Below are 24,199 nucleotides of genomic sequence, written 5' to 3'. Positions count from 1 at the left end.
TATCTTATATCATATTTACAGGGGAGTACATTGGCTCTAAGAAGGAGCCAGATCTCCTACTGAAATGAAAAAAAGAAAATGATGATGATTCTCATCAACTAGGTATTAGTAGTATCATTGGCCATACTATGCTTGTCATACATTATATTACGTGATTTGTAAGAATTTCAGTTGAAGTAAAGCTTTTACCCTGATAAATTAAAATCATAGTATTAGTATTACAGTACTTTTCCCCCCAATTGCATTAGAAATCATGTTTCTAGTTAGCGTCAGAATTTTAGCTATAAATATTTATCCACCTACTTTATCCAAAATTATTATATATTTAGATCTAATGCGATTTTTGGTATAGTTTCTTTCCGTCCTACACAAAGTAATATATGATCTCTGAGCAGGGCAGCAGTATACCATACCCCTTAGATGTAGTAGTAGTAGTAGTAGTAGTAGTAGCCTACAGTAATATACATAGAAAATTATTTTATTAAAAGAAAACTCCTTTTGTGACAAAGCTGTGCCGTGTGGAATTTGTTCTCAAATAAATGACTATAGCAAAACCCAAATCTATTTTTTCTCTTACCTTTGATAGTTTAATTATACACAGTAACTTAATATGTAGACCTACAGCTTGATAAACTTATCTTAGACTGCCCAAGTAGTATTACATTGGATCCCTCCCTCTTTATGAAGCATTTCTTCTTTGCCTATGCATACACTGAATATTCTACCCTATTTTCTACATATTCTCTTTTTTCCTCATAATTCTACACCTGACAAGTGGTAAAAGATCCGAAAAGGCCTTCTTCACTCAATGGGTTAACTACTGCACTGTCATTGTTCAGTGGTTACTTTCTACTTAATAAGGGTAGAGGGGCCTCTTTAGCTATGGTAAGCACTTCTTTTAGAATCTGGAAGGACAATCAAAAATCAAACATTGTTCTTTAGTCTTGGGTAGTGGCAAAACCAGTGTACCGTAGTCTTTCACTGCCGTAGGTTAGAGTTCTCTTGCCTTAGGCTTTTTCTGTCAGAGGCATTACTTCCTTTCCTCACTGGGCTATTTTCCCTGTTGGAGCCCTGGAACTTATAGCATCTTGCTTTTCCTATTAGGGTTATAATAATGATAACAATAACACTTAGTTTCAATGTGAATTATTATTATTATCATTGTTATTGATTAAAATCAATCAATAACAATGATACTAATAATAAGTCACATTGAAACTATACAATAAGCCCCTAGAGTGCCTACACTAACCAAATGATGATGTGGAAGAATAACTTTCTTGTAATATCACTGACCTTATCTCCAGTCTTTACTGTGCCCATCATCAATACCATAAGCATGCAACAACAAAAGTGCTATAAAATAAGACTTGCAACAACCAAGCTTAAAAAAAAAAAAGTGTTAGATTAATTTTATGAATTTGGCCTTGTGCCCCTGACTCAGGGAAGGTAAGAGATTAAGTGCAAAGGTGCAACATAGAAATCCTGCAATTACACTACAAAATAAAGGTAGCAGGGAATTGGACACAAAGACTGAAGAGAAGAAGCAATAGACGTAGGTACTGCACCAAAGTTGAGAGACTACAAAGTGGGTGTAACTAGAGCCAAAGAAATGCTGCAATTTCTCTTGCACTAAAGGCAATGCCCTAATAGACCCTCATTTTATACACATACTTCCTCAACTCCTGCCAAGGGTGTGGGACTCTCATCGAACCTAAAAAGAGAGAAAAAAGAATACAAGTAAATATTTTTCATATAAAGGAAATCCCAACTACTTTGGGAGGCATATTCTACCACCTTGGATAAAATGTCCAAGGACCTATCGAGGAAGACTCTGAATCATTTTTACAAAATTACAATGAAAAGCACTTGCAGTGAAACTGAGGGGTACCACAATTTGAATCACGTTTTTAAACCGTTGGTTGTTACTTTCACCTCATTTTTTTTAACCCTTCATTTGCTTAAAAGACTATTAAACTTTTTTGTATATACGTTGATCACTATTTCATCAGTTTACTCTAAAAAGGAGCATTTTACAATCTTAAATTATGCCGACTCTTTACTACTTACACCTGTCTACAAGGCAGAACAGATCTAAAAGAACTAAATTTCTATCTTTTAAAATTACCTTAATTTTGTAGTTACATATCTATCTTAAATTAAATTAAAACAATAAAATTGTTGAAGTAAGTTGGATGCTCAATCATTTAAGCATAAAAAAATGATGCCACTGATAATAGAATTGCAGTTTCTAACTGGATCAAACATAATATAGTTAACCATATAAATTAATTTCTGCCTGTTCCACAATTCTGCAGGTAATCGGCCACATTTAAGAAGATACTGTATATAAAATTACATCAAAACTATTGTGGAACTGAGGAGTTCTATATAGATGTACTGTGAGATGTAACCTGATTTACAGAATGACTATGTGGGCAGGAAGGTCATTTAGTAATTGGGTGTAAATCAGGAAAAACACCCCACTTGCACTATGAAGTAAAGGTTAAGAAGGTGAGCAGAAAGATGGAAAGGAAGGGGGAATAGAAGTATCATTGAGGGATAAAGAATGTGTGCAGTTTGGATTGGATTAGATTTTTTAATTTGAGTCAAAAGTCCCTGCGTCTGGAAATATAGGCCATTCAGAGAGCTCAAGCAACAAGGAGGAAAATGGCTCAACTCCACCATTTAGTAAAAGTAAAAGGGGTTGGACAGCAAAATGGAATAGTTTAAGTGTAAACGGATGGAGGTAAATACGAAGGGTAAAAATTGAGTGCTAGTGGGCAGAGGTCCTTTAGAATTGCACTTAGTGCACCAAACAACCATCAGTTCACAGATATTTTTACAACAAAATTTCAATCAACATTGAATATTTTTTTAGAAAAAACTCTAATGAATTTAAGTAGAATCATCATATGTTTTATCCAATTTGATTCTCAATTCTTTGGATCAAACTCTATTATTTAGAAGCATTATACTAATTATAATCTACAAAAACTTCATAATAAAAAAAAACACTACTAAAGCCAATTCTTTGAGAGCAAAACTTACAAGACAGACTACTTATTAGTACTGTACCACATAAATTCAAGTGATGAAACATCACAAAATCCAAGAATCATTTTATGGAATGGAATGCTTAAATGCCATTCTCGGTATGCAGTACAGTAACAGAGAGCACATGATTGTTACAAAAAAAAAAAAAAAAAGAAAAAAAAAAAAAGAAAAAAAAAAGATTCTATTGATAAATATTTCATTTGTCATTAACATATGAAAATAAACCATTGCACGGCCTTTCTAAAATTTTGACCCTACACTCGAGAGGAAATTCATTACAGTCAGCCCTTGCTCTTTGTTGGGGTTAGATGACAGAAAGACGCAAAGAGCCAGAATACGCGAATACTTGCTGCCCTAGGGTAGGAGAACTTAATCCTACCTACTTAATGACCATTGCCTACACAAAGTAGGCCTCCTGCCTAATATTGCTTTTACTTGGTTTCTATCACAGTACAGTATATGTACTTTATACTTAATTGAAGATATTTCAGTAAGTGTAGGGTACACTGCATGTGCACCATGTCCTGGACACGGTAAGGCAGCTACGGTACAGTATAATAACACTACAGTAGTCATCGGGACACTTAAAACAACAAAGCACTGTTGTTCCTATCTAATAATAACACTCGCTGATACTGTAGTGTAAATTACTGTAATACTGTTCTATCACTCAGTGTTCGCTGTCTTCATTCGAACGACCCACACCGTTTGATAACACATGGCACACATAGGCTACATTTACATATTGTAGAGTGCAGTAAATGTAGTCATTAATGTACAGTACTGTACAATATGTATACAATGATACTGCATTCAAGATTAACTAAGTGTACATACTTTGTACAAAGACCACTAACCATTTTTGTATGTTCTATGCAGCCGTCTTGAAGCATGACGTAACTCATAACGAGTTTTCTCTTGCGCAGTACTGTACGGAATCACGCATCCACAGTTCATTACCCCATAAATATAAACGATGTCCAAGAGTATGTACAGTACTGTACTACTGTTTAAAAATACATCACTTTTTTACATGAAAACATGATTCTGCTCAAAAAGGAATGAAGGAGGAGATGCACATGCGAGGAGACAATGTAAGACTGAGGTAGTCAGCGTGAGATGGAATGTTGTGCTGGGAGGAGAGGGTAGTGGCGCGAAGCGAGCTATGTGGAAAGGATTATGGGCTGTTTGAAATCGTTGTACGGCGAGAGTACTCATCGCGAATGTGATTTTATATTCAATAGGTTATACGAATGAGCTAAACCGCATAGAATGAACGCGCGAAAAGTGAGGACGGACTGTAATTCTATACTTGACAATATTCTGGCTAAAAAGTGAAAAATGCAAAATAATCAATTTGTTCGTGTTCAAAATACAGTACCTACGTTAGTTAATAGGATCAGAGTGTAATTATGAATTTGTGTCATTTGACCCATTCTGGGAAGCCATATAACCTCCAGGTGGAATTGGGCAGGGAAACCCTGCATTGGCACTAAGTAAATGATCAAATACATTAGACAGCAGGATATCAGAAAAGGCTTGGGAAAGAGAGAGCAGTTAGGCGCCAAACAGACACAGCGAAGCTCATCAAGTACTGTACTGCCTTCAGTGCAACAACAGCACTAAAAGCAGGAGTTACCGAGCAATAAGAAATTATGCTTCCAGCCGAGCTGCAATGAGGGATAACTACAGCATTTCACTTAGTTTGCTGTCCAAGAGGCTGCTATTTAAGCTATTTACTCACGTCAAGTGTTGTTTTGAAGATGAGTTTGTACTTTCTTGTGGTTACGTTGAAAGAAGCAAGTCATAAGCAAATATAGGCTTGACTTTTGGATGACACTATTACATATAGTAAAAAATATAAACAACCAGGGACCTTTTTATCTTATTCCCACTAGTTTATCACATCATCAATTCCACTGTATCAAGTGCGGTTGACCTCTTCACTATGTTGAGGGAGAAAGTTTGACAAATCACTGACCAGTCAAACTACAGAAAACTCGTCTAGAGAAAGACCAAAGCATAAATTAATTTCAGCCCCTAAAACCATCACCACATTCAATTACAAAAGAATAAGGTCATATTTATGGGTTATCACTTTACTGACATTTCTATACAATCACACAAACGACAGGGTAGAAATAGTTCATGTTTTGAGCAGATGTACAAATGACAAACAATACTTATACTTTTATCATACAACTGTAATCAATTTCATACAGCCAAGAAATTTTTACCTACAGTGACAATGAAGAGGAATCAGTTTGCCTAGCAAAACAGACTGTTCTACAAGAAAGTTCCGAGGCAGATTCTGTTTGCGATAAATTTCTCCCCAAAAAGGGATCTCACAAATAAAAAAAAAAGAAAAAAAAAATTACCAAGAAAAATAAAAAAAGGACCAAAAAACCAATAGTTCATTTATGTTTATTTACAAATACACACTTAAAACTATTTTGTAAGAACTTATTTTGGGTCTGGGCACTTTATCTTAGTTCTAATAAGTATTTGACCACCAATGTACCTTCATTTAACAAGTAACAATGGTAGTTGATAAACTGAATCACTGCTAGACAAGTCATTATGGATGGACATTTCATTTCATCAACTTAACCAACTCTGCACTCCAATCCATTTATCACCAAGCCTTATACAGTACCAAAAATGTAAATACAATAGCTTTTTCTAGATACAGTTTATACTATTGTCATTAAGTATAGAACTCCCTTCTCTATATGGGCTCACATGCTATGTAAAGCATTTTTTTTAAGCAAGCAGGAAGTGAAAGTGAAAACAATAAGGGGGAAGTAAATTCAGACCTACAGGTACTCTTCTAAGAACAGCATCTATAAATGCAGATATTTACCTGAATATTTTCAGTATGACCCAATAATAGATAAACCTACAGCAAAGGACAAGATAACTATAATGAAACAGTAGTAGACATTCTATATGCAACCAGCTTGCAAAACAAGATATAAAGTTATGAATTGGAGCAAGGATAATATTGTTAATCTATTTCCTGATACAACATTGTACCACACTAAAGTTAAATTAGGAAACCTTAATAATTATCAATGCCTGTTTCAGAGCATAAGATTTATTTGATTTTAAACATATGTAGCACAGTTCATTATAGCAATATAAAATAACTTTTCTCTCTCTCCCATAACTTTTTTCTTATATTACCATAATCGCTTTATTTATCGCACCAAAATCATTAACATCACTCCTACATTGTGTTTACTTTTCTCATCCTAAGAGCAAATACAGGATAGAAGACAAAAAGATTATACTAGTTGGCTTCAACATTTCCAATATATTCAACCAAAGCATAAAAACAATGTAAATGTAGTACTGTAGTGTGCAATATGAATGGATTACAAATTTGTCAAACCTAGCAGATTAACAACTTGTAAAATATTCAAGCTATGAAACTTGATAACTAAAATTAAAATTGCATATCTTTTACAGTACTGTGCAGGTATACAGATGGACAACTTCATTGCTCATGCAATACTGCCGAAAATATCCCATGAAAACAAGAGAACTATATGGAGGAATGTTTTTAAAAATGCTAGGAAAATAAAATCTGTTTAAATTTAAAAAATACTATGGCACTTCACATACTATTCTTGAGCTATGCCTGATTACAATTCCAAATGTCATTGGAATCCTAATGATAAGAGTTTTGAGGTATAGAACTGGAAGTTTAGCTTTGGACTTAGAAAAACACAATTTCCTCAAACCTTATTTAGTAGTCATTTCTGTTTTCAATACAACTTCCTCACATTATTCTTCATTAAATTTACAAGGTAAATTCAAAATAAATCACCTTCCTTACAAAAGATGTTCAAACCAACTGGTGTCAAATATAATTTCAGTAAATTTACAATTCTCAAATGAATGTAAAGACTGGTGTAAGTGAATTTACCACATTCCCAAGTACCACTCAAATCTAGTGTTACTATGAATAAAGGTGAGCAACTTTAAGCTACAGTGATAAGTTCACTTAACCAAACCGGATATTTCACTAATAATACGAAGATCTGAATTCAGAAACAAATGTCGTTCCGCAATGGCGAAGAAATTGAGATCCTGTTACAATACTTACAAAAGGAAGGCTGGGATTAATAAGAATACTGCTGGCATTCAATTAAATTACATTTGAAACCATTTACTGATTTGTATCCAAAAGTCTCTCGCTAACAGTACATGAAACCTGTAATAAATTCCAAAAATCAAAACTAAAACAAATTAATCAATTGTCACAATTTAAGGTCTGCCATATACTTTATGTTTGGAATAACAATTAATCCAGATCATCTGCACAGTCTTTAGGGGCACTATTACCCGTTCCTCCCTCTCCTCCATCGCCTCCCATCCGACTTCCTCCTGACCCCATAGAGCCGCCTCCAAACATCGGCATTCCTGGAAATCCTTCACTATCATCGCCACCAAACCTGGTGAGTACTTTCTTTATAATTCCAGCTACTTTTGGATGACTCTGATATTTGAAGATATTTGCAGGATTTGCAGACACATCTTGGAAAGCAGCTGCAACCTCTGGATCCTGAAAAAAGGGGGGAAAAGAATAGAACTCACGAAAAATTATTTTCAAATCCTAATAAAACTTTATAAAAGATTCTAACTGAATTACTTTGATTGTGATACAGTGAAGAACACAATCTTACACCCACAAAACTTGACTCTCCAGACAATCTCTTAAATTCAGTTGGCTCAAAACTAATCTTTAGTATCTGCGAAGGTTTTGAAAAGCCCATTTTGTTAAGGACAAGTAACGAAGAACATCTACTTATAACTTAGTCCAAGGTTGAATTATTTACAAAGATACAATAATGCTGTAGCTCCACTCTTTCCCCTCATGTGCTATAATTATTTAAAATACCCATCGAAATACAATACTACTTTACTGCTAAAGAGTGAACTTGAAAGATGGGCTGGTTTGATGTTGGATCTTTTACTAGGCTTGGCTGTTTCAATTGCCTAAACATACTGTACATCAAACAATTTGGCATACTCCTAACATACTTCTCCTTCTTCACAATTCTGGCAACACTAAACTTGTTACACCTTCAATTCTCATATGTGGGTACTGGCTGTATCTGTTATATTGTTATTTACCCACAACTTGAAAGTAGACAAGAATGTTTACCCATGGTATTTTCAGTAGAAACACTTCAAAATCATAAAAATATTCTTAAATTTGCATAATGCTGTGGCCTATATACTGTACAATGACCTTATACTCTCAGGGGTCAAGTGTTATTTAGCTTGCAGATATGCTCAAGGACTATCTTCAGCTCTTCTTTTTTGAAGGGCCACGGATGAATGGGGGCTTATCAAGGTTGCCTTTTTCTTATCATTACCTGCATCTAAGAACTTCATTTTCAAGAGCACTGCAACTGTTCTTCTCTTTGTAAATAGTCAGTCATAGTGCTATGGTTTTTACAAAGTGATGTTGCAACTTGTCTTGTAGTACCTGTAGTACTATTAATAATTAGAATCCTTAACACAAGCACATGGTAACAAGGAATGTGTGAAGTGTAAAATCTAACAAAAAGTTGGAAGGTGCAGTAATAAAATCATATACTTTCAACATTTTCATCATAAGTGCTGGACACCAAGTGATCCAAAACATGACCACTCATTCCTACTACCAAACCTAACAAACTCATCCAGGAAATTGAAGTCTTCAACTACTGCTCACCATAAGATTCCTAACTTTCCATGAAAATTCTATTGCTGCTTGTTCCCATCAAATCATGTGACAGAAAAGCAGAATAGCTCTACCTACAATGACAAGTAGGTGCCATCTATAGGTCGACTCCGACCTATGCGACTTACGACTGTTCAACCATTTTTCAACTGTGATGGCGTCATAAGTATGTTGGAAATGATACACTAATGACAAATCTACTTTCTTGTAGAAAAATTAATTGATTTATATTGGTAAGGTATATTTTCTTTTATTGATAATACTGTATACAGTATCCAAAGTTTTAATGTCTGTCATATTTATATCATATGTCTAGTGACGTCATATTTCCGGTGGAACACGAGAGGGCAATAGAGTGATTTCCTTCCAATAGGATAGAGATTAATATTAGTATTCTCATAATCAAAACACTAAGTAACGATACAAATAATTTTGTGGGTCTGTATTGGTTGTTATGAGTACTACTTAGCGTAAATTTGACTATAGGCTAGCTTTATTTCATCTTTAGAAATAGATAAATATTTATGATATGAAAGTACACTAGAAGGACAAATATTTTCTTAGAAATAATATATTTGCTTTTACAGAAAAAGTAAAGACGAGTTCACGTCACATGTCCTGTGACATATTTCTGGCGGAACGCACTCTGAGAGATCCCCAGGCTCTCCTAAGAAAGTAGTTCGAGATAAGTATTCTGTGTTGGAACAACTAACAATTAAATACTGCACTGCAAGAAGCTTGAAAAATTAACAACCTATTCATGTGCACACGCACAGACAAAGAGAGAGAAAATGTATTCGTATGATAACTAATAATAATGGGTATAAATGTACTGTATGAAATCTATGATATCCTGTAACATATTGGTTCTTATGTAATATTCATCACGAAGATATTTCAAATAAATTAAGAAATATAAACAATACGCATCCTCTCGATACGGTAGCGGGATCTTCAGATCAGCTGATCACGACCGAAGGTAAACATAAAAAAAGTTGGTAATTGTTAAAATGCTTCCAAAATTGAAAAATAGGATACAAAAATGTTTAAATAGAGCGAAGTGTATAATACAGTATCCTATACAACAAGAAAATGAAATAATGATATACAGTAAGAAAATACTGATAAAATATGTCTCGGACAATTGCCGAATCATGACGCACCATAATATATCAATGGAAACTTTACTTTTTAAGTTCACAAACGTCCAAATCGACTTATGACACCCATCTCGGTCATAAGTCGAAGACTACCTGTATGTACGCCTATTCACAAGTTCCCTTATTCTTTAACATAGTACAGTATAACCACGAAATAACTGACTAATAAGGCGGCAGGCGGGTCCAGTAATGCTAATAGTCCGTTGTATCGCAAAAAGTTTCTCTATGCAATAAATCAATCAAAATTACTACCAAATTCTAATGGAGTGGTCAACATCACAAAGAGCAGCTGAGATCATCACTAAAGTTTTTCACACTAGGATGACACAATTAAGGAATTAAAATAAATGACATCAAAATGAAACTAAAGAAATGTAAAATGAAACTCATGAAAATAAACATTACTTCAATCATGGGCCCTATCATAACAAGGTAAATACAGCACCAGAAAACACTAGCGAGTAATCTGGGAACTACTGCTACTGCCCTATTTATATTTAGGTCAAAGAAAATCATGAAATAATGTATACAGGACTACTTTATTTTTGTAAATGAATAAGTACGTAACTAAATATGAATATTGTACTGTATATATCTGAGGTCTGGGAGGATGGATGGAGTGAAGGAAGCTCTGGGTGATAGGAGGATAGATGTGAGAGAGGCAAGAGAGCGTGCTAGAAATAGGAATGAATGGCGAGCGACTGTGACGCAGTTCTGGTAGGCCCTGCTGCTTCCTCCGGTGCCTTGGATGACCGTGGAGGTAGCAGCAGTAGGGGATTTAGCATTATGAAGCTTCTTCTGTGGTGGATAACGGGGGAGGGTGGGCTGTGGCACCATAGCAGTACCAGCCAAACTCGGTTGAGTCCCTTGTCAGGCTGGGAGGAACGTAGAGAGGAGAGGTCCCCTTTTTTGTTTCATTTGTTTGATGTCGGCTACCTCCCAAAATTGGGGGAAGTGCCTTGGTATATGTATGTATATATCCGACCATAAAACAACCTATTGAGTGAACAATCTTAAAAATGAAGACTAATTTTAACCTATCTCATTTCTGTGGTATAAAAAAAGACTGCCAAATCAATAAAAACCATCAGTGTAAGCATATAACTTAGGTTGCTTGGGTTTCAAATATTCCAAAAATATGTTATTTTGATAATAAAATAAATTTTTGAATATACTTACCCGGTGATTATAATAGCTGCAACTCTGTTGCTCGACAGAAAAACTCTACGGAAAAATTTGCCAGCGATCGCTACACAGGTAGGGGGTGTACTCAACAGCGCCATCTGTCGTTCAGATACCCAGTACTCATTGTAAACAAAGAACTCAATTTTCTCCTCGGTCCACTGTGTCTCTATTGGGGAGGAAGGGAGGGTCCTTTAATTTATAATCACCGGGTAAGTATATTCAAAAATTTATTTTATTATCAAAATAACATTTTTCAATATTTAACTTAGCCGGTGATTATAATAGCTGATTCACACCCAGGGGGGTGGGTAGAGACCAGCAAAATATGTTTACATCATATGAGCTAAGAATTTTTATTTCATTTTAGAAGTTATCAAAATAACTAAACAAAATAAATAGGTACCTGGTAAGGAAGTCGACTTGAACAATTACTCTGCCTTTTTAAGTACGTCTTCCTTACGGAGCCTCGCGATCCTCTTAGGATGCTGAGCGACCCCTAGGATCTGAAGTATCAAGGGTTGCAACCCATACAACAGGACCTCATCAAAACCTCTAATCTAGGCGCTTCTCAAGAAATGACTTTGACCACCCGCCAAATCAACTAGGATGCGAAAGGCTTCTTAGCCTTCCGGACAACCCAAAAAACAACAATAAAAACATTTCAAGAGAAAGATTAAAAAGGTTATGGAATTAGGGAATTGTAGTGGTTGAGCCCTCACCCACTACTGCACTCGCTGCTACGAATGGTCCCAGAGTGTAGCAGTTCTCGTAAAGAGACTGGACATCCTTAAGATAAAAAGACGCGAACACTGACTTGCTTCTCCAATAGGTTGCGTCGATTATACTTCGCAGAGATCTATTTTGTTTAAAGGCCACGGAAGTTGCGACAGCTCTAACTTCGTGTGTCCTTACCTTCAGCAAAGCTTGGTCTTCCTCATTCAGATGGGAATGAGCTTCTCGTATTAACAGTCTGATAAAATAGGATAAAGCATTCTTTGACATAGGCAAAGATGGTTTCTTAACTGAACACCATAAAGCTTCAGACGGGCCTCGTAAAGGTTTAGTTCGTTTTAAATAGAACTTAAGAGCTCTTACAGGGCATAAGACTCTTTCTAGTTCATTTCCAACCATACGATAAGCTTGGAATATCGAACGATTTTGGCCAAGGTCGAGAAGGCAGCTCGTTTTTGGCTAGAAAACCAAGTTGTAGAGAACATGTAGCCGTTTCAGATGAGAATCCGATGTTCTTGCTGAAGGCATGAATCTCACTGACTCTTTTAGCTGTGGCTAAGCATACCAGGAAAAGAGTCTTTAAGGTGAGATCTTTCAGGGAGGCTGATTGTAGCGGCTCGAACCTGTCTGACATAAGGAATCTTAGTACCACGTCTAAATTCCAACCAGGTGTAACCAAACGACGCTCCTTCGTGGTCTCAAAAGACTTAAGGAGGTCCTGTAGATCTTTATTGTTGGAAAGATCTAAGCCTCTGTGACGGAAGACTGATGCCAACATGCTTCTGTAACCCTTGATAGTGGGAGCTGAAAGAGATCGTTCTTTCCTCAGATATAAGAGGAAGTCAGCTATTTGAGTTACAGAGGTACTGGTCGAGGATACGGATACTGACTTGCACCAGTTTCGGAAGATTTCCCACTTCGATTGGTAGACTCTAAGGGTGGATGTTCTCCTTGCTCTAGCAATCGCTCTGGCTGCCTCCTTCGAAAAGCCTCTAGCTCTCGAGAGTCTTTCGATAGTCTGAAGGCAGTCAGACGAAGAGCGTGGAGGCCTTGGTGTACCTTCTTTACGTGTGGCTGACGTAGAAGGTCCACCCTTAGGGGAAGTGTTCTGGGAACGTCTACTAGCCATCGAAGTACCTCGGTGATCCATTCTCTCGCGGGCCAGAGGGGAGCAACTAGCGTCAACCTTGTCCCTTCGTGAGAGGCGAACTTCTGCAGTACCTTGTTGACAATCTTGAACGGAGGGAATGCATATAGATCTAGATGTGACCAATCTAGGAGAAAGGCATCTATATGAACTGCTGCTGGGTCCGGGATTGGTGAGCAAAATATTGGGAGCCTCTTGGTCATCGAGGTTGCGAAGAGATCTATGGTTGACTGGCCCCAGGTGGCCCAAAGTCTCTTGCATACATCCTTGTGGAGGGTCCATTCTGTTGGAATTATTTGTCCCTTCCGACTGAGACAATCTGCCATGACATTCAAGTTGCCTTGGATGAACCTCGTTACTAGTCATATGTTTAGACCTTTTGACCAGGTGAGGAGGTCCCTTGCGATCTCGTACAACGTCAGAGAGTAGGTCCCTCCTTGCTTGGAGATGTACGCCAAAGCCGTGGTGTTGTCCGAGTTCACCTCCACCACTTTGCCTTGAAGGAGAGACCTGAAGCTTTTCCAGGCCAGACGTACTGCCAGTAGCTCCTTGCAGTTGAAATGCATTGTCCTTTGACTCGAGTTCCATATTCCCGAGCATTCCCGACCGTCTAATGTCGCACCCCAGCCTACGTCCGATGCGTCCGTGAAGAGAACGTGGTTGGGAGTCTGAACAGCCAGGGGAAGACCCTCTCTTAGGTTGATATTGTCCTTTCACCAAGTCAGACAAGACTTTATCTTTTCGGAAACCGGGATCGAGACCGCTTCTAGCGTCTTGTCCTTTTTCCAGTGAAAAGCTAGATGGTATTGAAGAGGACGGAGGTGTAGTCTTCCTAGTGACACAAATTGATCCACGGATGACAGCGTCCCTACCAGACTCATCCACAGCCTGACTGAGCAGCGTTCCTTCTTCAGCATCTTCTGGATGGATAGCAGGGCTGGGGGCTGATCGTCTTGTTGTTCAGCAACGTCCTCATCAGAGGGTTCCTCATCCAAAACTGATGAGGAAACGGCAACGGAGTGGGCAACGTCTGGCTCGCTGAATCCGGTCGCACTGGTGGATGCGTGACGGAGCCGGACGCAATATCATGGAACTGCTGCACAGTCTGTGAACTGTCAACAACCATGGGTGCGCGAGGAAGCACAGCGTCAACCCGAGACTGTCTAGACCGTCTGGGTTGTGCAGTCAACGTGCGGCTGGCAACCCACACTGGGTCGCATCGGTGGAGGAACCACCTCAACTGGCAGACGCGAGTAGGTTACCTCAGCGTCAACAGGGCGCACAACCGACCGGTTGGAAGGTTGTTGGCCAGAAGGTTCTTCTCCGCATTTAAGTCCTCTATCAAGGACGCAAGCTTGGACTGCATGTCTTGCAGCAAAGCCCATTTAGGGTCTACGGGAGCAGGTGTGGCAACAGACGGGGTTAGCGACTGAGGCGGAACCGTTTACCATCCCTGAAAGCCTTGTTATGCGTGACATAATAGTACAGCAAAACTTCAAAGGCTCGACAACAGCTGTGAAGTTGACCTGTAAACAACTTGGAGCGTCTCCTGGCTAGGCGCCAGGGAGAGTCTACCAGAATTGAGAAGTCTATCTGGGCAGAGGCATGAACTCCCAAGCCGAGAACTTCTCTCGTGTCATATCAGAATCTCGCTCTATAAACCAGTTTAAAAGAAGGGAAAGCAAAGGCTGTATCCCCCAAACTCCTCCTGGTGAAAAACCAGTCGCCTAGCTAACGTAACGCTCTCTAGGAGAGCGAGAGAGCACTAGCTTAAAAACAACGGCTTCGAAGTAGCTAGGCCTAGTGTAAGCTTTGACGTTTAGGCGAACGAGGAGCAGCAGTTACAAAAACATCCGGACGAAGATCCTTAAAAAAATCATCATGATTTAATTAAAGTCCATAGGAGGTTAAGCAGCTTTAGGCTCCTCTCCATCTGACAGAGTCCTCAAGGGAATATCAGTAGGAGGGAGAACAGCAACTTCCTCATCTACAGGAACCTTGTCCGATAAAAGCTGAGTCTCTCACTGGTGCATTAGTAGCGGACCAGAACGCAACGTCATGTAACTGCTTGACAGTCTGTGAACTGTCAACAACTGAACTGTCAACCCCAACAGGTGCGTGAGGACGCACAGCGTCCACTCGAGACTGCTTTGACTGCCTAGACTGAGCAGTCAAAACAACTCTAGAATGCGGAGGTTGACGCACAGCGTCAAAACAAGTCAACTCCGATTGTTAGTGAACGTCTTGAACGTCAACAGGAGCATCAGCCAGTGGCCTAACGTCCAAATGCGGCTGAAAAACCACACGAGACCGCATCGAGTGTGGTTCTAAACAACCTGACTGACGTGACTAAGCTACGCCAACGTCAACAGAAAGCACAAAGGAACGTTAGGTTGGCTGAAAGCCAGGATATCGATGAGATAAACGGCTAGACTCAACAGACTAATCGGCAGAATAGTCTTCCATAAGGGAGGCAAGCATATACTGCATGTTTTGCCATACAACCCCTTAAGGATCAACGGAAATGGTTGTGGTAATAGACGAGGGTAACGTCTGTGACTGCAACACTTTGCCTACAAAAAAAAGACTCTCGGAGTCTGTGTTACGCTTTTGTTATGCGGCGAGCAGTTATCCGATGACTGCATAGGGTCAGAGCTGTCCTAATGGCTGTAACCAGGACGCTGGACCTGTCCTGAAAGGACTGACTTTCGCTTAAGGGCTTCGAAACCTTGTGACAGGTTTCTTATGCGAAAAGCCTACGGATGGCGAGGAGAAACAACGTCTCTCTCGTCTTATGGTAGGGGAGATCTTGGTAAGATACACCCGATACCATAGAGGGAAAACGTCTGTTCGTTGGTCAAGGCCTCTCGAACCCATAAGTCGTTTGACATTACTTCTCTCCTGGGCTTGGGAGCATGTAAGAGGTCCCGGACTAGGTGAACGACAGGCACGAACAGACGAACCCTCGGACGCAACACTGTAACACTTTGCGCATATCACTTTATCACTTCGATTTTCTGTTTTGCACTTATTTCTACCTGAAACACGCAATTCTACCCTTCATTAAAAGGTAGTAATTGCGAAATCAGTCGTATAATGCAAGCTCATAATACCAGCAAAAAACAGAAAACATATTTTAAGATAAAAAGAAAAATCAGTGGCTGGGAAAGAGACTAAACACTAGTTCATATAACTACGTTTTCAATCTCTCACCGCACATAGCCTGGGGACGAGAATAAAAACCTAAAAACGTTTTATCCTTCCTCCCCGTATAGAGACTAGGGACGAGAGTAACACGAGAACAACGTTACCCGCTTGAACGGAACGTTTTCTCTCCTCTCTCTCCCTCCGTCTCTATCTCTCTCTCTCTTTCTCTCTTGATTTCACACCTAAGAGAAGAGCCCAATTATATATCGTCAAAAAAACATGTTATTTGACTAAAGGAAAAAAACTGAAAGGTATTTCAAATAAAAAGTTCCTTTAAATTAGAATTTAAAACATTTAAGCTAAGAAAGAATGAACAAAACGTCAGAATCGATTTACTCTTACTGCAAAGTGAAACCGTGATACACTCTCTCTCTATCGTAACGATAGAGCGCATGTTGAACGTCCTGAACGTCAACAACTGCGTAGCATAAAAAACTAAACGTTAGTTCATCTTTGAAAACAGTACGAAGACTATCAAAGAAATTCTTTCATAAAATATTACATTTAAAAAGTTTTAAATCCTTAGCTCTTTAAAAGCTAAAGACGATATAAAGGGCTCAACGTTGATTAACTTCGGTTTCCAAGTTAGGACCGCCTACTCTCAGGAAAGGTCTATATAAACAAAGCATTAAAATTTATTTTTATATGTTTATAAAAAATGGAAAGTTAATCGAAGAGGCCTAATAAAGGCGGAGAGATATAAAATATATAGAGGAAAATCTATAACGTGATAAGAATTACTAAAAGCCTAAACACACTTCCGTCTAAGGGAAGGGTCGGCCATTTAAAAGTGAAAGAAAGTCCATACTCTCTTTGTCACCATAATTAAATCTATCCAAAACGAGTTCAAGTTTTAAGATGAAGATAAAACACCTGCATAGCGAAAGCTCAAAACTAGAATAGTGTACTTCACCAAATAGTTGTGAAAACAAATCCAGTTAGCAACAGCGAATTAGTAGGTCTTGCCGATAGCCCGACAGAGAGAAAATTGAGTTCTTTGTTTACAATGAGTACTGGGTATCTGAACGACAGATGGCGCTATTGAGTACACCCCCTACCTGTGTAGCGATCGCTGGCGAATTTTTCCGTAGAGTTTTTCTGTCGAGCAACAGAGTTGCAGCTATTATAATCACCGGCTAAGTTAAATATTGAAAATTTAATCTTTGGTGCAAGGATACAAGAACTATGATCTTCATGGGTTGATAGAAACAGAATGAAGAACACCAGTAATTTTAAAGTGCGTTGATAGAAATGGAACGAAGAACAATAGTACTTTTTCTAGAAGATACTATTTATTTACATCCTTGTTAAGAATACGAAAAACCAATAAGGATTAAGTACTTAAGTGGCAGGATTTTGCTGGGAGGCTAATTAAAAGATTAAAAAGGTATTTCCTTTAAAATAATCCTCTCAAATGTATTTAAATTTCTTGAAGGTCAGAAGGTAATCTTTCAGCCTGTAAATGATTAGTTCGACTGAGAAAGGAATTTTGAAAAAAAAGACTGAGCATCTAATAGTTTGAGTATTTTGTTTTAAGAAAGCTAAAAAGCTATGCGGACCATATTTCAACATGTCGCGGGCCGCAGGTTGCCCATATCTTGTGTATGACGTACCAGAAATATTATTTACAAAACATAAACCATATGAAAGTTTGATGGTACATCACACCCAAGGGTATTTTACTATGAATAGTGCCTCCTCCTTTCTTGAGGCAATCCAATCAACGAAGCCAGGGATTCTAGTCTAGTATTATTAATTTTGTAAGGACTATTTGAAAAGTGTTTTCACGTTACCATGCATAATCACACCACTCTCCTTAGCCAATGGCAACATTCCCTAAATGAGGAATTACTCCCTCCCCTTTATATGTATGTGCATGTATGTATACAAAATAAATATACAAATGTCTGAATCTATGGAAACAATGGACAACCCCTTCTTGTATGACCCATTTGTGGTTTGGCGACATTAGGGATTTTAGTTTTCATTTACCACAATCACTGCTATAACAGTACAGTACTGTAAACTAGTCTTGCATGGGTACCCGAAAGCATTTTCGGTACGGAAGGGGAGCTACAGTACTGTCCTTTAGGCTTGCAAATAAACCTGTGAATCAGTTACAAAAACATTATCACTTACCTGCATTGCTGTCAATATCTCAGGATCTTTCAATATCTGTTCAAAATCCATTCCACCAGGCATACCGCCAGGCATTCCACCTGGCATACCTCCCGGCATTCCACCTGGCATACCACCAGGCATTCCACCTGGCATACCTCCCGGCATTCCACCTGGCATACCACCAGGGAAACCTCCAGGGAATCCACCTGGGAATCCACCAGGGAATCCACCAGGCATTCCTCCTGGAAATCCTTGCTTCTTCTGTTCTTCTTGAGCCTAAAATACAGACAATAAGTGACAAATAGGAAGATGAAGAATCCAACGAAAATATAAATATGAAATGTATTGAACAATTAAATTATACATTATGTATATTGTAATAGAGCAATAATATATTATAAAATGTACAAGAGGCTTACAATAAATTCTCAAAAAGTCTTAGCAAGCATATCTTAGATACCTGAACATTTCACTTTTGTAATGATCTATATATCAAAAACTTTACATGACATATACTGTACTGTACACACCTTCTTTTGAGCTTCTTGGGCTTTGCGGATTCGTTCCCTTTTTTCGCGGGCTTCCTTGTCTTTTCTAAGCCGCTCATATTTTCTGTTGTGTTCTTCAATCTTCGATGCCTGAGAAAAATTAATCAAAATAATTCCGGAGTAATACTGAAACCAAATAGCTAAACCTCATGTAAAATCACTAATTGGTTACAAGATTTGCAACTCTACACAAAAAACCACTAAACCAGAAACCCCTCTAGATGTTTTCTTACTTGTGAGAACACAAATACAAATATATTCATGTTAAATATGTTCATTTACTTAATAATGGAAACCCTCCACAATACTTACATTAGGCAAGACTTCTTTCAGCCATTCATCACCCTGTTCATCAAAATCAAGTTTACACGCCAACCGTAAATCCTTAGCAGCCTCTAACCAGTTTCCGAGTAACCTGAAAATTTTTTTTAGAACAATTATCATCTTACATACAGTATTATGAAAGGATTATATAAGAGAAACTAACTCTAAAGGCAATGCCTGAAGACATAATCTTGGATTCCTAGAAATCAGTAGTAGTTACAAATTCATAAGCAGGGATTTTTTTCAGAAAAATTTCAGGGCATTAGTCAGACTATGGCGAGTGAAGCGAGGCTCCTTTCCAGTTGGGGGTACAGCCAACAATATTTCAAACCCTAAAGCAATTTTAAGCCTACTTTGAGGTGGTAATTAGAAGTTGTCATACTGCCACAATTTTCTGAAATTTACAATTATGCTAATTCTTTGCGTAGTAATGTTTCATATAAAATTTACTGTACAATAAAATGTGTCTACATGGTCCCAGTTTACATCCTAGAGCTTCTGGCACACCAAAAGAGGCCAGCTTTCATGCCACATAAAACTTTTGTAAAATTTTCTGGATACTTTGTGTACAGTAAAACATTTAATTAATGGACTATGTGTCACCTAATGTACAGTCAAATACAAATGCGCCCCCTGCCCTGTAACCTCAAATATCCATAGATTCCAGAATTTCAGGTGTAGAAGATTTTGGTTGTTAGGGCAAAGGGAGATGGGGGGGGGAGTAATTGTTAGAGCCCTAAAGGGTGTGATGGTGGGGAAAGCAGGGATAATTATGTATAAACATAAATTCAATATAATTCCGTATGTTTCAAATTCTATCATTACAATGATTCTAATTTATAACTATAGATATGCGGTATATTTATTGTGTTATTTGCTATACCATTCTTACGAACAACTATTTGACAAAGATTGCAGATTTTCAAAATTAGTTTTGCATTACATTTTGTCACGACTGAAAAATCTTTCGTAAACACAAGCTAGAACTGTGATATTGCTTTTATCGTGTAAATCATAATTAAATATTATAGAATACCTCTTGTGTCAAAGGAAACAAATGGATGTTTTCATTACATTTCTGTACAATGTAATGTCCATTATTACTGTACTAATGAGTAGTTGTATGCTTTTCGATGGCTATTTATCATGGAATTATTTTGGAATAACAGTCATTTCAATGTATGTTTTTTTTTTTCCCAAAATGACACTGCTTTACCAATATTTAGAGAAAATTATATAAAACAAATTTCTGAAAAATCATTCTATACTAACTTCACAATAAATGGAAAGAATATTTTGGTTGTTTACAGTGAAATACCAGAAAAGCACTCGGTACAGATCTCCGCTACGACAGCTTATTTCTCTACCGTTTGGACTGATTTTGGACGTTTTGTTCATCCTTGATCTTAACTTTTTGAGCTTCCAAAATTTAATCATTTCCAGCTCTTTACATAAGTTTAAAATCCCTGCAAGTTTCATTACAAATAAAAATGTGGCCGTATGGTTGATGACAAGAATTAAGTCCTTTTGTTGGACATTGGACTCGACCTTAACAAGTATTAATTGGCGTGGGTTTGAAGTCTTTGTGACAATCACATACAAAATTATGGCTAATTACGTGAATTGGACATTTGGTTGACCGTGACCTTGACCGTCCAAAATTTAATTTCCAGGTTTATACGTAATAGTTAACCCTGCAAGTTTCATTATTCTAATATCAAAATTGTGGCCAGGAAGCTGTTCACAAAGAAACAAATACACACAAGAACGTGCGAAAACATAACCTCCCACCAACTCCATTGATGGAGATAATAATGGAAAATAAAGCAAACTTGAAATATTAATTTTGTAATTAGCAATAAAACACATTGAAATGTAGGTTATCATAGAGTAAGTGTGCATGTACAGTAGTAGTGGTGATGGTGACAAATCTTGCACATAGCTACTGAGGGAAGATCCACTGCCTCGTAGTGAAGGGTTTAATACCATAAACCCCCTACAGCACTTTAGTGAATTCTCTATATCATACCAGCACTAACTAGTACAAATCATGCAATGACATACTATAGCACTACAGTACTAAACTGTTCTCATAAATGTCTGCCATAACCACATTAGTGCAGAGAAGCAAGGTTGCTTTTAATACCTACAAAATTTAAATCTTTAAGGACATGAGTCATGGTACGATAATGAAACGATCAACAATAGATTTAGGAGATTTGAGAACAAAGCCCTCAGAAGGGTATTGGGAGTTATATGGCAGGATAGGATTAGAAATGAAACTACAAGAGATTACTCGTGTGCCATATGTGTATGAGATAATGAGGTGTAAATGGAGAGGGTTTGGGAAAGCTTTTTGCACTTCAAGAGAGATTAGTTCACCAAACATTCAGCTGGGCTGCATAAGGCACTAGAAGAGTTGGAAGACTCAGGCCTACATGGCTGAGGACTAAGAAGCGCGAAGTAGATGACGAATGGAGAAGTATTGAATTAAAAGCTCAAGATAGAGAAGACTGGCAAAATCTAACCGAGGCCCTTTGCGTAAATAGGTGTAGGAGGAGATGATAATGAACTCGATGAACGGTAAAAAGACTGAGTTAGTCTAATCTATGCAATTAAAAATAAACGTAAAATAGAAAGAGAGAGAAAGAAGGGGGGGGGGGTAAGTTTGTGTGCCCATTACGTAGCACCTGAACAGAATTTACCTGTGAGCTCTCCCTCGGTATTTGAATGCTACTGCAGAATCTGGATTTTGCTTCAGTGCTTCATTACAGTCTCTGATGGCTGCATTAACTCGCTTTTGTTTCAAAAGAACATTTGCTCTCTTTGCATACAACATACCAGAGGCTGAAAAAGAAAACGTGTAAAAAGGAAATCACTAACAGTAATTTTCTATGCAGTGCAACATTAAAACTTAAAATACATTAAAGCTAAATATATACAGTACTTTAATAGCTTCACTACAGTATGGCATATATAAAATGTAAAATATAATTTAAGACAACAAAAACTAGAAATCAAGTAATGTAAATGGAAATGGCAACATCAAGATTGCATTTATACTAAGGAATAAGCCAAAACACTCCATATTCGGGGTGACCTGGGAGCAAAGATAACACCTAATATTTACGAAGCTTCAACTTTACAGACACACACTTGTAAATTCCAGTGATGAATGTCATCTCTTGACCTTCCATATCTGAAAACCTGTCCATCAATTCTACATGAAATTTTTTTAATGATGATATTTTAATTATAAAATAAATTTTTGAATATACTTACCCGGTGAATATATAGCTGCAACTCTGTTGCTCGACAGACAAAAACTGTACAAAATAAAACTCGCCAGCGATCGCTATACAGGTTGCGGGTGTGCCCATCAGCGCCATCTGTCGGCCAGATACCAAGCTCCATGTAAACAAAGACTCAATTTTCTCCTCGTCCCACTGCGTCTCTATTGGGGAGGAAGGGAGGGTCCTTTAATTTATATATTCACCGGGTAAGTATATTCAAAAATTTATTTTATAATTAAAATATCATTTTTAAATATTTAACTTAGCCGGTGAATATATAGCTGATTCACACCCAGGATGGTGGGTAGAGACCAGTATAATATGTTTACATTTTATGAGCTAAGAGTTTTTATTTCATTTTAGAAGTTATCAAAATAACAAAAACAAAATAAATAGGTACCTGGTAAGGAAGTCGACTTGAACGATTACTCTGCCTTATAAGTACGTCTTCCTTACGGAGCCTCGCGATCCTCTTAGGATGCTGATAGACCCCTAGGAGCTGAAGTATCAAGGGCTGCAACCCATACAACAGGACCTCATCAAACCCCTAATCTGGGCGCTCTCAAGAAATGACTTTGACCACCCACCAAATCAACCAGGATGCGAAAGGCTTCTTAGCCTTCCGGACAACCCATAAAAACAACATTAAAAACATTTCAAGAGACAGATTAAAAGGATATGGAATTAGGGAATTGTAGTGGTTGAGCCCTCACCCACTACTGCACTCGCTGCTACGAATGGTCCCAGTGTGTAGCAGTTCTCGTAAAGAGACTGAACATCCTTTAGATAAAAAGACGCGAACACGGACTTGCTTCTCCAATAGGTTGCGTCCATTATACTTCGCAGAGATCTATTTTGCTTAAATGCCAAGGAAGTTGCTACAGCTCTAACTTCGTGCGTCTTCACCTTAAGGGGACCGTCCGGGTTGGTATTTTGGCATACCAACTTGAAAAATTCAAAAATCGTTTTATTGTCTCTCTGTATAGAGAAACATATCGTACATGCTCTCCAGAAGTTTCAACCCATTATTTTTACAAATAACGAAGATATAGAGGTTTTTAAATGATGACGTCATCCCTACTGTGTCGTCTGCATGACTTAGTTTGACAAAATCGTCTTTGTGTGTAATTTTGCATATATATAGCGATTTTTCACTTATATTTCGATCTATCGTACGTCTGGCAGAAATGGAAGGCATTTGTAGAGTGTAGATGAACGAAGTCTACTACAATAACAGAAGCCAAAGTTGCCAAAGATGTATAGAAGTTATAATGTATGCCTATGTTTACTTGAAGTTCGTATGTACATTGTGTTTCCACAACGCCTTCGGGAACATTATAGCAAGGCCAATGTTACCTAAGGTTGTAGAAAGAACAAATAGTCAATAATTTTTCCAAACAATGAAAATAGCGGTCTTTAAATGATGACGTCATCCTTATGGCGTCGTCTGCCTGACTGAGTTAGACAGGTGCGCAGTTTCTCTCTCTCTCTCTCTCTCTCTCTCTCCCTCTCTCGAATTATTTACCACTGCCATTTATACAAATACTTTTATTCTCTCTCTCTCTCTCTCTCTCTCTCTCTCTCTCTCTCTCGAATTATTTAAAACTCCCATTTATACAAATACTATAATAACAATGTTCAACTCTCTCTCTCTCTCTCTCTCTCTCTCTCTCTCTCTCTCATGTTTC

The 24,199-nt window shown here is 37.9% G+C and overlaps 1 protein-coding gene across 1 annotated transcript; it reads right to left on the bottom strand.

Annotated features, from left to right (window-relative positions):
* Positions 1 to 5,474: 5,474 nt before the first annotated feature.
* Positions 5,475 to 22,063, bottom strand: LOC137658480 (uncharacterized). The gene is made up of 5 exons (XM_068393223.1): positions 21,924 to 22,063; positions 19,207 to 19,309; positions 18,877 to 18,984; positions 18,365 to 18,622; positions 5,475 to 7,627 (listed from the first exon to the last, which is right to left on the bottom strand). The coding sequence occupies exons 1-5, from the start codon at positions 22,055 to 22,057 to the stop codon at positions 7,367 to 7,369; spliced, it is 864 nt and encodes a 287-aa protein (XP_068249324.1). The 5' UTR covers positions 22,058 to 22,063; the 3' UTR covers positions 5,475 to 7,366.
* Positions 22,064 to 24,199: the final 2,136 nt, after the last annotated feature.

Source organism: Palaemon carinicauda, chromosome 19 (assembly GCF_036898095.1).
Source record: "Palaemon carinicauda isolate YSFRI2023 chromosome 19, ASM3689809v2, whole genome shotgun sequence".
NCBI classification, from domain to species: Eukaryota; Metazoa; Arthropoda; class Malacostraca; order Decapoda; family Palaemonidae; genus Palaemon; species Palaemon carinicauda.
The sequence above is the reverse complement of the archived record's forward strand: the minus strand, read 5'-3'. Positions and strand labels throughout refer to the sequence as shown.